The following is a 14812-nucleotide window of genomic DNA, read 5'->3' as shown; positions in this document are numbered from 1 at the left end:
AAAAGTATTCAGACCCTTTGACCATTTCCACATTGTTACGTTACAGCCTTATTCTAAAATGGATTAAAAAAAAAAAAATTCTGTCATCAATCTACACACAATATCCCATAATGTCAAACTTAAAAACAGGTTTTTAGAAATGTTTGCAAATGTATTACAAATAAAAACAGAAATATCACATTTACATAAGTATTCAGACCATTTACTTGAGTCTTGTTGGGTATGACGCTACAAGCTTGACACACCTGTATTTTGGGAGTTTCTCCCATTCTTCTCTGCAAATCCTCTTAAGCTCTGTCAGGTTGGATGGCGAGTGTCGCTGCGCAGCTATTTTCAGGTCTCTCAAGGGATGTTCGATCAGGTTCAAGTCAGGGCTCTGACTGGGCCACTAACGGACATTAAGAGACTTGTCCCGAAGCCACTCCTGCATTGTCTTGGCTTTGTGTTTAGGGTCGTTGTTCTGTTGGAAGGTGAACCTTCGCCCAAGTCCGAGGTCCTGAGCACTCTGGAGCAGGTTCTCATCAAGGATCTCTCTGTTCTTTGCTCCATTCATCTTTCCCTAGATCCTGACTAGTCTCCCAGTCACTGCCGCTGAAAAACATCCCTACAGCATGATGCTGCCACCACCATGCTTCAACATAAGGATGGTGCCAGGTTTCTTCCAGACATGACATTTGGCATTCAGGCCAAAGAGTTCAATATTGGTTTCATCAGACCAGAGAATCTCGTTTCACATGGTCTAAGAGTCCTTTAGATTCCTTTTGACAAACTCCAATCTGGAGTGACTGCCTTCTGGTCACTCTACCATAAAGGCCTGATTGGTGGAGTGCTGCAGAGAGATGGTTGTCCTTCTGGAAGGTTCTCCCATCTCTACAGAGGAACTCTGGAGCTCTGTCAGAGTGACCATCGGGTTCTTGGTCACCTCCTTGGTCACCTCCCTTCTCCCCCGATTGCTCAGTTTGGCCGGGTGGCCAGCTCGAAGGAAGAGTCTTGGTGGTTCCAAACTGCTTCCATTTAAGAATGATGAGGCCTCTCTGTTCTTGGGGACCTTCAATGCTGTAGAAATGTTTTGGTAAACTTACCCAGATCTGTGCCTCCTCAAAATGAAATTCCTTCAACCTTATGGCTTGGTTTTTGTTCATTGTCAACTGTGGGACCTTATATAGACAGGTGTATGCCTTTCCAAATCATGTCCAATCAATTGAATTTACCACGGGTGGACTGCAATGAAATTGTAGAAACATCTCAAGGATGATCAATGGAAACAGGATGCACCTGAGCTCAATTTCAAGTCTCATAAAAGTTTGTTTCGTTTGGGGTTTTTTAATTTGCAAAATTTCTAAAAACCTGTTTTCGCATTGTCATAATGGGGTATTGTGTGTAGACTGATGAGGGAAAACATATTTTTTTAATCCATTTTAGAATAAGGCTGTAACGTAACAAAATGTGGAAACGGTCAAGGGGTCTGAATACTTTCTGAATGCATTGTACGTTAACCATAACTTTCTCAACCATAACTTTCTCATCTCACTTTAATGGGGATGTAGTAGGAGATGTTTTTCACCATTTTCAATGACTATTCATGCGTAGCCCTACCAATCAGGTGTGCTCCAGCTGTCCTTGTCATGCGCACTCATGTCTTGATAGAATAAAATGTTTTTATTCTCTTCACAAACTGCAAACTCATCATGCTAATCACATTTCCATGGCTTGACACAAGGTAATTGACCCCCAGAATCATAAAGATATATTTTTATCCACTAACCTGTTGAAAAAGCTTACCTGAGAAGCTGATCCTACAATTCAATTGATTGAGGCTAATGCTAATGATGTCATATATCATTTTCAAACCTTCAGTCACGTGTTGATATTTTGCAAACATTATAAAAGCAATATGAACTAGGAGACAACGGCCTGTGCTTAAACGTTTTATTTTATTCCAGGTCATCAGCTAACATTGTGTTACTTTCGTCACACCCATCTCTGCTATAACTGCACCCAGGCTAACACCCAAGGCTATCTAGCATGATACTTGAAACCTACAGTCTGCTGGGATTTAGTCACTAGATGGGTTAAGAAAATTACATGTGGAACCTTAAACAACCATACAACCCCCACAATAATCTTCCAAGTCTGTGTTTTTACTTACATTGCGCTAAAAAAAAACTGTTTTTTTGATAAAAGGGAAACATCGTTGGACTTGCCAGTTGTTTTTGCTGGGAGCTCGTCCTCCTCATTAGGAACATGGTGACTTCACTACTTCATTCTAGCTTCTGTTTTATCTGAGAAAATGGGTGTGTTACTTTCATCCCAGCTCTCCCCTACTACAAGTTGTGTGTTGCTCTGTCTGTATGCTATGTCTTGCTTGTCCTATGTTGCTCTGCATGCGCTCACTGCTCAATGATTGTCTATATTGTAATTGTTTTTAATAACCTGCCCAGGGACTGCTGTTGAAAATTAGCCCGCTGGCAAAAAAATGGCACTTTTACTGAAATGTTGATTCATGTGCACTGTCCCTGTAAAAAAAAAAATAAACTCAAATTAAACTCAAGTTAAATTAGCTGGCTAGACTAATTTAACAATCTAAAAAATGTTTTTCTGAAAGGGGCTAATTGAGTGACTGTCAGTTAAAACTGCTGAGTCACAACCAAATTTCAAAATTGCAACTTGTGTATTCTACTATTCAAACTCAACAGTTGAGAACCAGACTGAGATCATAAATAAGCAACCGCTTATGGCGCCTGGGGAGGCTAAGCAACTGCTTATGCCCACCCTGTAGGTGTAGTACACCTATCTGTGACCCAGGGGTGAGGTGTCTCACCTCCAGGTGACCAACAATGCAAAAGCGTTCAGGCTTCTCAATGCCGCAGGTGGAAGAGGCTGTGAGCTGGTGCGCACGGCCGATCAGAAGGTCCCCGGTGGCGGGGTAGCAGCTCCCCTCAGTGCACACATCCCCAAACTCCGGCAGCTGCGCAAAGGACCGCCACCAGAGGGCTGCCGGACAGAAACAGCATTGAGTGTAGCTGATGATGCTGCACGGGCGAGCAAAACATGTCTGGAGTATAACTCTCCATGCAACTATTATGCTATATACCTAAACTATTCCTCAGTTAAAAATCTGTACAAATATTTTTATTTTCGACTTAAGAGGCGTCTCTTCATTGCTACCACAGGATCCCTTTAGTCTAATGCATCACTGGGTATAAAAACATAACGGTCACAAGATAGGCTTCCAGTTAATGTAATTGAAGTCACATGGACTATCTTTCCAATCGATCCCTGTGGCGGGACTGTTTATGAAAACAGGCTGTTATGTTCAGGAAAAACAGCGACTGTGGGAAACAGTTTATTGACTGTACTAAACAGCCTCTGTAAACGATAGCTAGTTGAAAATAATGTGCCCAAAACCTATTTAAACAAGCATAGTGGACTGAGACATTTGACATGTATAAACTGTTGAACACATTTAGGATGTTTAAATAATGGCTTACAGTTCCTCATTAAAGGGTACCCATGGTCCTGAATAAGTGACAGAGAAAAGTAACATGGCAATTAAACTTTAACGGCAACAGAAAATAAAATCCTCTATTGGATCTCTTCACATTTTACTTTTCCTCTTAAGACAATACTTGGCTTTTGGCTACGCCTCAAATGCATTGAGAATACTTTAGCTAGCTACCTGCGCAGTAGGAAAAGACGAAACACTTCCATGTAAAAACAATACTTACTCCAAAGTGATGCGATGAGTAATATCAACATTTTCGAGTGTTAAACATTGATATTTATCCGTCGGGTGGTTTTTGGCAAGTCCTGAAGCAGTTGTGTGCGTGAGTGTGTCTGTGTAACTCTGTTCTAGGAGGTCCTGGCGAGCCCCCAACTACACACCCCACGCGTTCCCGAGTCCCAACCCTCCAGCCTGGGTATGCAGCGCAGCGTGCTAACGAAGATAAGCGCACCACATTCAGCCAGGACTGTCTTTGATTAAATAATACAAGTAAATGACTTTACTTTTAATCTCGAGATAAGACAACAGACTGCTCAAGGTGTGTTGTCAAATCAAAAGTTGTGGTCAGTATGCTTGTTTAGGCTACTGAGGACATAAGAGCATATCAGTCGGTCTGTAGGTCAGACAGACATAGGTGTAGCTCTGGAATGCACTGCTTCACATACATTACCTGCCATGTTTCACACGATCAACTTCACGGTTCTTCTGACTGACCTCAGAAGGAGAGTTGGGTACTTTACCATGTCAAACGCAGAACTCCACATCCGTCTCTGTCGGGCAGAGGGACACACACGGGTCATTTTCTGTGTTTTGTAGTGGGGGGGTGATTTAGCAGTTGGGCACAGATGGGTGATAGCTGAAAAATCCTATTCTATCAGATTCAATCCCCTATTGGGCTAAACCCTGGACATGCTTGTCGTTGAGTTGGACACAGTTATGGCAAATGGCAATGAGACAGGTGCCCATAGTTACCCCTCAGGAAAATAGACACAGCATCTCCCCGAACACTGAAAGTTAAAGATGATTCCCTCCTCAGTGCTGAAGTCATTTGCCTGGATTGTGTCTGAATTTTGAATGGTAAAATCAAGACGTGTTTATTAGTTTTATAAGACACCCTATTCATCAAGTTCAATGGGGTTTATTTTAAAATTTAGACCAGAATTTCCCAAACTCAGTCCGAGGTCCCACCTGGGTGCACATTTTGGTTTTTAACCTAGCACTACATAGCTGATTCAAATAATCTAAGCTTGGTGAGTTGGTTATTTGAATCAGCTGTGTAGTTGTAGTTCTAAAACCAAAACATGCACCCAGGGCACGAGTTTTGGAAACCCTGGTTTAGACTGCAACCTATGTATGAAACATCTTAGAGCAGGAGTGCTGATCTAGGATCAGTTCTGGCTTTCAGATCATAATAAGATTAAATGGACAGGAGGATCCTTATACAAGATCAACACTCCTACTCTTGAGACATTTGGAATTACAGCCCCAAGACTCAGCAATTGACCACAACTATACGTGCTATGTGCATACATCACCCTCGTGTGGAATATTGAAGAACTGCAAGAGACATGCCAAATAGCTCTCTCATGCTCTCAATAACAACATATTGTTCATTCTCCTCCGATTTATTATAATCATCATAGACAATACATTTCCTCGTGATTCAAAAAATAGAATCAATCATGTGTACTATGGCAGTTAGGTTTCAGGCACAGTTGTTAACACTATTGGCAGGTTGAAACTTATGCAGTTCAGTGAATGAGACTCTGACCCACTACTGTGGACACTCCTCATCAGCCCTCAATTTGTGTTGTACAGCTGTGTCCACTGGTCTGATGACTTTCTCATTCAAGCATTCAGTCGTCACAAATTAAATGGAACGAATTGCAAAAATCGTTGAAGTTGGAGACTTATCTCCCTCACCAACTTTAAATATCTGCTATTTGAGCAGCTAACCGATCGCTGCAGCTGTACATAGTCCATTCGTAAATAGCCCACCCAATTTACCTACCTCATCCCCATACTGTTTTTATTTATTTACTTTTCTGCTCTTTTGCACACCAGTATCTCTACCTGCACATGACCATCTGATCATTTATCACTCCAGTGTTAATCTGCTAAATTGTAATTATTCGCCTACCTCCTCATGCCTTTTGCACACAATGTATATAGACTTTTTAAAAATGTTGTATTTATTTATTCTGTGTTATCGACTTGTTTATTGTTTACTCCATGTGTAACTCTGTGTTGCTGTCTTGTTCACACTGCTATGCTTTATCTTGGCCAGGTCGCAGTTGTAAATGAGAACTTGTTCTCAACTAGCCTACCTGGTTAAATAAAGGTGAAAAATAAAAAAATACATTAACATAAAATATTATATAAAGTTATAGCTTAGTCAATCATACTAGGTCCTTGATGCTCTTTGGTTGTGACATCACAGCTTTGCCTTAGGGACAGAGTCAGGGCTGGGGTAGAGGTGTTGCCGTAGGAAGCTAAGTATCTTCTCCCAACAGTCTTCCTGAGCATCGGCATGCGGCTTGGTGTACCCTCCCCATAACATGATCACTGCAACACACACACAATCATTAGTTAATTTGTGAGTAAAGAATTGGTTATACATATATCTTAGTTCAGGTGTGTATACTATAGGTGTGAGTTGTGTGTACAGTACCTTTCTGTCGTGTTTGCTGCACTATGAACCTGGTGGCTCTGAAGTGGGGTGTGTAGGGCGGCTCAATGAGGTGTCCAGCATCAGGGTATTGTAGAATGGTCAGTAGGTCCTCGTTACCCGCATCATCTGGGTCATCTGCAGGTCAGAGATCACATTCAGCGTCAATCACAATTATTGATTTCATAGGAAGCGTGTAATCATGTTTGTGTGTTGACTTACATCCACTTTCTCTCCAAGGTTGGTTGGGATAGGCAGAATGATGTCTCTCCAGACCACACGGCCATCTTCATCAAATCGGTTCTTATACCTATCCCTGGCAATAAAATTGTTTTATTTTAGTCTGAGCTGTATGTCACAAGCTTCATAATCACGGTACTTTACAGCTTCATTTCAAACAAATGTGTTTATTTTTCATTCACAAATGGTGGTTGTCACTCACTGCCTCATCTTCATAATCACGTCAGGGAAGGACTTGTTGACTGGGTAGACGTGAGTCCCACTGATACACACTAAACAAACTCATACACACACATGATCAGTGTTGGAACAATAAAGATTTCTGAATCTGAAATCACACTATATACAGTGCCTTTAGGAAAGTATTCAGACCCCTTGACTTTTTCCATATTTTGTTGAGTATATATATATTTTGTTGTTAAGTATTTTATTTGAACAATTTTAGAATAAGGCTGTCACATAACAAAATGTGGAAAAAGTACATACAGCTCCAATCTGGAGGAAAGAGAGGAGAGTGGGAGGGAGAGGCTCACGCTGATGTCTTTGGAGTCGGCTGCCAAGTTGAGGGCGACTGACACCCCAAAGGAGAGACCAAACAGAGCAACTCTGTCCTTTATCACCAGGGGGTGCTCCTGCACAATCCTGAACGCTTTCTACATAACAGGGAGATGGGGCTCTAGTTCAAGTGATAAAGATACAATGCAGGATCCAATGTAGCGGATGTGATGTAATATAACGGCGAGTCTGGGTAAATGGTCACAGTAGGACTCTTCCCCCTCAGTGCCATTTCTGAACATTAAGACAAGCACAAGCATGTAGGCACACACAGAGTATGAGAATCACCTCAAAGTAGGTGTTTGATTCGATGTCTGAGGTTCTGTTCATGTCATAGGGAAGGTACTCTAGCGCCATGGAAACAAAACCGTGTGACGCCAGGAGGCAGGAGCGGTACTCCACCAGCCCCCCACCCCCTCCCCACATATCCAACACCCCAGGGAAGGGTCCAGGACCTGGGGGTAAGAAGAGGGTCCCTCGGACTCCATGTTCCCTGATGTCGATTCTGCACACACCCGGTGCCATGTACCATCGTTCTGTGACAACGGTCGCTAGGGGAGACTGCTTGCTGAAGCCCTCAGTCATGTGCCCACTGTACACAGAGATGTGTACCACATTAGGAGTGAGGACATCCATCTTTCTCAACCTGAGAGACAGAGAGTTTATCTGACTTGTCCAGCCGAGCCTGGTCACCCTAAATGATGTGTTTATCCTATGTAAAATTGACCGCAAATATTGAGTTGCATTGGTGTGTTACCTGAGGCCTGTCCGACTGCCTGGAACAGGCTGCATGCTCCACAGTAGACCCATGGGCTCTGCTCCTTCATATGTTCCTCCAAGACTGGCATCCTTAGCAACTACATAAACAACAGAAAAGAGAAAGAGGCTGGAGTTCCTGACTTGGACTTCGGAGTTGGATGACCATTCAAAACTATTTTTTTCTACTCTGAGCTCATTTTTTTCAGAGATGTCAGTTGTAGAGGTTGACTGATTATGATTTTTCAATGCTGATACCGATTATTGGAGGACCAAAAAAAAGCAGATACCGAGCAATATGCCGATTTTATATATTTGCAATAATGACAATTACAACAATACTGAATGAAGACTTATTTGAACATAATATAATACATAAAAAAAATACATTTAGTCTCAAATAAATAATAATAAACATGTTCAATTGGTTTAAATAATGCAGAAACAGTGTTGGAGAAGAAAAAGTGCAATATGTGCCATGTGAAAAAGCCAAGGTTTAAGTTCCTTGCTCGGAACATGAGAACATATGAAAGCTGGTGTTTCCTTTTAACATGAGTCTTCAATATTCCCAGTTAAGAAGTTGTAGATTGTAGTTTTTATAGGAATTATAACGCGTCGACTATTTCTCTCTATACCATTTGTATTTCAAATATCTTTGCCTATTGGATATTCTTATAAGCACTTTAGTATTGCCAACCTAATCTCGGAAGTTGATAGGCTTGAAGTCAAACACCGCTGTGCTTCAAGCTTTGCTAAGGGCTGCTGACAAACGCAGTAAAGTGCTGTTTGAATGAATGCTTACGAGCCTGCTGCTGCCGTCCACCGCTCAGTCAGACTGGTCTATCAAATCAGAGACTTAATTATTTATAATCTAAGAAACACACAGAAATACGAACCTTGGGTAAAATACAGAAACTATCATTTCAAAAACAAAACATTTATTCTTTCAGTGAAATGTGGAACCGTTCCGTAATTTATCGAACGGTTGGCAACCCTAAGTCTAAATATTGCACAATCTATGTTGTGTCATAATTATTTAACATTCTGGAAAATTAATTACAGTCTTTGTTAGGAAGAAACGGTCTTCACACAGTTTGCAACGAGCCAGGCAGCCCAAACTGCTGCATATACCCTGACTCTGCTTGAACTGAACGCAAGAGAAGTGACACAATTTCCCTAGTTAATATTCCCTGTTAACATTAATTTCTTTAAACTAAATATGGATGTTTACAAATATATATATATACTTCTGTGTATTGATTTTAAGAAAGGCATTGATGTTTGTGGTTAGGTACATTTGTGCAATGATTGTGCTTTTTTTCACAAATGTGCTTTTGTTAAATCATCACCTGTATGCCGAACTTGAAGTAGGCTGTGGTTCAATGATAAATTAACAGGCACCGCATTGATTATATGCAACGCAGGGCAAGCTAGTTAACCTAGTAATATCAACCATGTGTAGTTAAAAAAAATCTTCACAATCACTAGTTAAAATAAAGTTAAGTTTAATGCTAGCTAGCAACTTACCTTGGCTCCTTGCAGCCACAAGGTCCTTTTGATGCTGCACTCACGTAACAGGTGGTCAGCCTGCCACACAGTCTCCTCGTGGATTGCAATGTAATCGGCGTCCAAAAAAGCTGATTACCGATTGTTATGAAAACAGTCCGTTGTTATTATTAACATTGGTGTTATAGGCCCACCCATCCACCCTGACAAGTAACCATCTGTCGTATGTAACCATAGCAACTGTAACACATTAATTTCAGTCTCCCAGATTTAGTTTAATTATGTTACATCTAGTATATAAGACCAGGCTGCTACACATGGCTCTATCTTTTGAATAGTTTAACCTACAAAATATTATGCCCCATCACTGATGGGTAAGGTAAAACTGCGTAATTACGTACAATACACAATAACGTCACTCAAATTGACTGGCCATCTCTGCAAAAAATATAATTGACATTTGTTCAGTTACAGACTCCCACTCTTTTCTGTACTTATGGCTGTACAATTTTGATTGAAACTTGTTGATTGATGTAAGTTCCGTTCAAGATCAAACATTCCTTACCAACGACACTGCTCAAAAAAATAAAGGGAACACTTAAACAACACAATGTAACTCCAAGTTAACAGTCAATCACACTTCTGTGAAATCAACCCTTAGGAGGCAACACTGATTGACAATAAATTTCACATGCTGTTGTGCAAATGGAATAGACAACAGGTGGAAATTATAGGCAATTAGCAAGACACCCCCAATAAAGGAGTGGTTCTGCAGGTGGTGACCACAGACCAGTTCTCAGTTCCTATGCTTCCTGGCTGATGTTTTGGTCACTTTTGAATGCTGGCGGTGCTTTCCCTCTAGTGGTAGAATGAGACGGAGTCTACAACCCACACAAGTGGCTCAGGTAGTGCAGCTCATCCAGGATGGAACATCAATGCGAGCTGTGGCAAAGAGGTTTGCTGTGTCTGTCAGCGTAGTGTCCAGAGCATGGAGGCGCTACCAGGAGACAGGCCAGTACATCAGGAGACGTGGAGGAGGCCGTAGGAGGGCAACAACCCAGCAGCAGGACCGCTACCTCCGCCTTTGTGCAAGGAGAAGCAGGAGGAGCACTGCCAGAGCCCTGCAAAATGACCTCCAGCAGGCCACAAATGTGCATGTGTCTGCTCAAACGGTCAAAAACAGACTCCATGAGGGTGGTATGAGGGCCCGACGTCCACAGGTGGGGGTTGTGCTTACAGCCCAACACCGTGCAGGACGTTTGGCATTTGCCAGAGAACACCATGATTGGCAAATTCGCAACTGGTGCCCTGTGCTCTTCAGACCTGACAGAGTCTGGAGACGCCGTGGAGAACATTCTGCTGCCTGACTGTGTCCGTTTCCATCTTGTCCAGCTGTGTCTAACATTTCACGTAAATCCTGTTTCTTGTCTGCATGGACATAGCGGTCCTTGTACCTAGCATCAAGCCTCAAGCATGGTGGCGACACAGTAAAGAGACTCAAAGAGAATGCCACCGAATCGCTTGTTCACAGCCTCTAGTATAGAGTACTTTTGCAAGTTTTAACACCATGGTCTGTGTCGGCAGTTTTGTTGAGCAGGCACTTCAATGCCATGACAGAGGGTATCTGCAGATGCAGTTGATGAGCTTATTCCTCGAGTCAATTGTTCAAATGGAGCTAGGAGTGTATTCATGTTTCCAAGTTGCAAACATGTTCTCAAATGCCATTGAAATGGCAGCAGCGGTATGAGAACCAGCACATTCTGGAGCAACGCAATACGACTTTCCTCAGTACGAAATCCTTGTCGACCCACTGTGCTGTCAGACTCAGCATGCTCATGGGGCTGACATCGCTGGTTCAAATGTCAGTTGTGAAACTAATAGCAGTAACGCCCATAGCAAGTAGCTCATGGATGTGCTTTTCAACAATACTGTGTGACTCCGGTTGGGCAACATCTGAAAAATAGCACCTACTTGGTAGTGTGTAACGGGGCTCGAGGTGCTCGACCAGACGACGAAAGCCAACATCATCCACGACAGAGAACGGTCGACTGTCAAGTGCAATGAATTCCATTATCTTGATATTAATGCATTTCGCCTTTGAGTTGTCTCACTGAAATGTTCTTACTCTTTCAAATGACTACTCGACTTGAACTTGTTTAGTTGTTGGAAACGTGCTCTTAGTTTATTTCAACTTTTGTTCTCAGTAGTCGCTGAACGCCTGGGGATGATGCACTTTCAAATGAGTAATTAGGTTTGTGGTATTGAAAGAGTTCACTTTCTCCCCTCCGCGGGAAATAATAGCAGCACAAACGTTGCATATTGAAACTTCAAAATAGATCCACACAGAAGACATTGTGGGCTAGGTCAGGAATGCTGAATTGCACGTGTAGCCCTGTATTTTTCTTGGCGTCATTACACCATCTACCTCTATAGGTACGCACGGCAGCTTTGACATAGGTTTTGCACATCGGCGTTAAACTAGACATCGTGCCGATGTTGGCATTTTTAGCTAATATCGTCTGATTCCGATATATGCTTACCGATATATCGTGCATCTCGACTGCAAATAATGCTTCAAATGTACAGTACCATTCAAAAGTTTGGACACACCTATTCATTCAAGGGTTTTTCTTTATTATTGTTTTTACTCTTTTCTACATTGTAGAATAATAGTGAAGACACAAACTATGAAATAACACATATGGAATCATGTAGTAACCAAGAAAGTGTAGCCAGCCTTTGCTTTGATGACAGCTTTGCACACTTTTTGGTAATCTCATGATTCCATGTGTTATTTCATAGTTTTGATGACTTCACTATTATTCTACAATAAAGAAAACCCTGGAATGAGTACGTGGGTCCAAACTTTTGACTGGTACTGTACATACAATGAAAAATAAAAACATATATATATATAAAATGTAGCAATTCAACATTCACACACAGTTTAGCCTTCGCAGCATATATTTGCTTGCCTCGTTGCTCAAGTGGTTTGCAAGTGATTTCCATTTTTCGAATGGTTATCAATTCCTTTGAATCTTCTTTTTACAGTGCTCATCTCTCTGACCTGTGCAACTATTTACAATGTATCAGTGCAACAATGTTATCATAACTGGCCAAATTGATCATGTTGATAAAGAGATTTGATGAAGGGTGAGCCGGTCAAGGATCGATGCAGACAAGGTGGTAGATTGTATGACAAGTGACAGTTTATTCAGAGTAAAGATATCTGGTACAGCGTATATACGGGCCCTTCTATTAGCTCATGAGGAACCAACAAAAAAAGCCCCGCTAATCGTTTGCACAAGCAATTAATACAGAACAGAAAGTAGGTTGATTCTAGAAGTTCGGTTCTTCGGATTGGTTCAGGCTCAGGTGTAGTCTTCCGTCATTGGCTCAGTTGTCTGTCCGTCATCGTAGAATCCCTCCATGCCTGTTCTCAGTCACACAATGTTCAGCTAGAAAAAGGAGGTTATGTGTGTGCGCTGGTTTGTCTCCAAGTCAAGGTTGTCTCTCCCTATTCTGTTTCTCCCTGCCAATGTGTGTAGTAGTCTTATCTGTATGTCCTCGGTAGTTAGTGTGTAATGTGTGTGCGTTCGTGTCCTCACTGGATGTTGTGGCCGAACTGAAGGCTAGCACCTGTGGCTAGGATGTATCCTATTTTGACAGTGTTGTGGATGATTTAAGTGAGTCTGTGAAAATACGTTGCTATGTGTTGTCTAAGTTACAGCAAGGCAATAGCAGTAAGTTGGTCACCTGCATAAGATGGTCACCTGCATAAGAATTAACATTTCTTTACAAATCCCTCTCTTCACGTCTCCCCAGAGACGTGACACAACCTAAACTGGATCCAGACACAAAAAGAGAACTTTTCCCAGAAGGAAAAGTTTGTGTTAATCATATATATGGTATGGCTACAATGTAAAATAACCCCAAGGGTGTGAACACAACATCAGCAATGAATCATATAACAGTCACAAGGTTTAAAATACCTACATGTCCTCCATTCAATCCCACTATGTACTAAGTTGGCTACCAGCCACCTAGGAACTCAAAACCCTCATTTAACAGAGCGGAGAACAACAGCTCAAAATAAAAGTAAAATGTTTGTCCACATAAGCCAACTTTTTCCAGCAGGAAAAAGTTGTTATTCCCTCTCTTCACATCTCCAAAGAGATGTGACACGCTCTAATCAACAGCCAAATAGCTGCACTCAGCCAAATCTATAGGTTCCTCAATCCCGAGCAACGGATACATTTATTAGCTAAGTAATAAATGGCAAATGCAACTTTCGTACATACGGGCTCACTGTAATGCCCCACAGGGCAGAACAGAGAACTGACAAGATGTATGTAAACAGTATTCTTTATACTGTGATAGACATAGTTCCAACCCGTCTGTTGGCCTATCACAGTAGAGGCTGGGCGTGGTTTAAACTTGCCCAGCCTATTGCAGGCGCTCAGGCGGGTCCCCGCCTCTTGGCGCTTCTTTGATAGATGTAACTTGCTTGTGAAGAACATCCAGGCTCTCATGCTCCATACCGTTATCTCGCACCTGGCTCCTGTTATCTAACAAAAGACCGCTTGTTCTCGCAACACCCCGCTCTGAATGTGCCCCCCTCCCAACTCATTGAACAGTTCCTGTCTTCATGCTACTTTTCTATCATGAGAAAGGCCCATGGCCTTGAAACTTTTAACAATGTTTCAAGTCAGCTATGTTGCATAACACATACATCCACACAAGGCAACAGCAGATAATATTCAATCATATATATGGTAATGGCTATAATGTAAAATACAGGATCCAACAATCCCCCTTTTTCATACCCCCTTTTGACAAAGTCAGGATAAGACTTTATTGTTTATTGACATGTAAGATGTAGGATAAAACTTTGGTCATGGAAAGCAGAGTAAAGCAGAGCAAAGCATTATTATAAACCATCTGGTCCTCTCAGCTACTCCTATCCTACACCAGGTGGGCACCATGCCACCCAGGGACTCCAAACCTTCACAACAGGGAGAACAAACATACATGGGTCATCCTCAGTCAGTCTCATCCTCCCCTGAAAGCATGCTTCAGTATCAGCATCTCCAACTGGAGCATCAAGCAAAGGCATCATGCCTGAAGCCTTCACCACATCTGTAACAGACGTCTTAAAACACGGTATGATGCAAGCAGCACAACACATCAATAACAAAAATACAAGAATTAGGGTCAGAAATTCAGTAACCACCATACCAGTGTACTTACCAAACCAGGCTCCCAACCAAGAGAACAGTCCAGACTCCTCCACCCCCGCCATGGTCCTCATCTCAGCAGATGGTGCATCAAGCCCACTAAGGGCCTTAGATATACTACCATCAGGACTGGTGTTATTAGGAATAAACGTGCAACGTTGTTCACCGAACATCTTGCAGACGCCCCCCTGACTGGCAAGAAGCATATCCAAAGCAAGTCTATTCTGTCTGGCAACCCTAGATGTGGCCTCAAGCTGTTCAGACATACCAGTGAGTGCATCACGGGAGTAATTCACAAAACACTGTTGATTATAGTAGATATAATTAATCCATGCAGTCTGTCTA

The 14812-nt window shown here is 42.1% G+C and overlaps 2 protein-coding genes across 2 annotated transcripts in view; both read right to left on the bottom strand.

Annotated features, from left to right (window-relative positions):
* LOC135514757 (laminin subunit beta-1-like) overlaps positions 1-3895 on the bottom strand; it is a 33968-nt gene extending 30073 nt beyond the window's left edge. Inside the window, exons 1-2 of the mRNA XM_064938323.1 lie at positions 3729-3895; positions 2822-2994 (exon numbers count right to left, since the gene is read on the bottom strand). Coding sequence (XP_064794395.1) covers positions 2822-2994; positions 3729-3759 — 204 coding nt within the window. The 5' untranslated portion in view covers positions 3760-3895. The remainder of the gene's footprint in view (positions 1-2821; positions 2995-3728) is intronic.
* A 1232-nt stretch (positions 3896-5127) lies between these two features.
* LOC135514756 (peroxisomal succinyl-coenzyme A thioesterase-like) lies at positions 5128-7841 on the bottom strand. Its single transcript, XM_064938322.1, has 6 exons — positions 7726-7841; positions 7257-7614; positions 6616-7066; positions 6396-6489; positions 6177-6311; positions 5128-6070 (listed from the first exon to the last, which is right to left on the bottom strand). The coding sequence occupies exons 1-3, from the start codon at positions 7776-7778 to the stop codon at positions 6869-6871; spliced, it is 609 nt and encodes a 202-aa protein (XP_064794394.1). The 5' UTR covers positions 7779-7841; the 3' UTR covers positions 5128-6070; positions 6177-6311; positions 6396-6489; positions 6616-6868.
* Between the last annotated feature and the right edge of the window lie 6971 nt (positions 7842-14812).

The sequence above is a fragment of the Oncorhynchus masou genome, chromosome 26, assembly GCF_036934945.1.
Source record: "Oncorhynchus masou masou isolate Uvic2021 chromosome 26, UVic_Omas_1.1, whole genome shotgun sequence".
NCBI classification, from domain to species: Eukaryota; Metazoa; Chordata; class Actinopteri; order Salmoniformes; family Salmonidae; genus Oncorhynchus; species Oncorhynchus masou.
The sequence above is the reverse complement of the archived record's forward strand: the minus strand, read 5'-3'. Positions and strand labels throughout refer to the sequence as shown.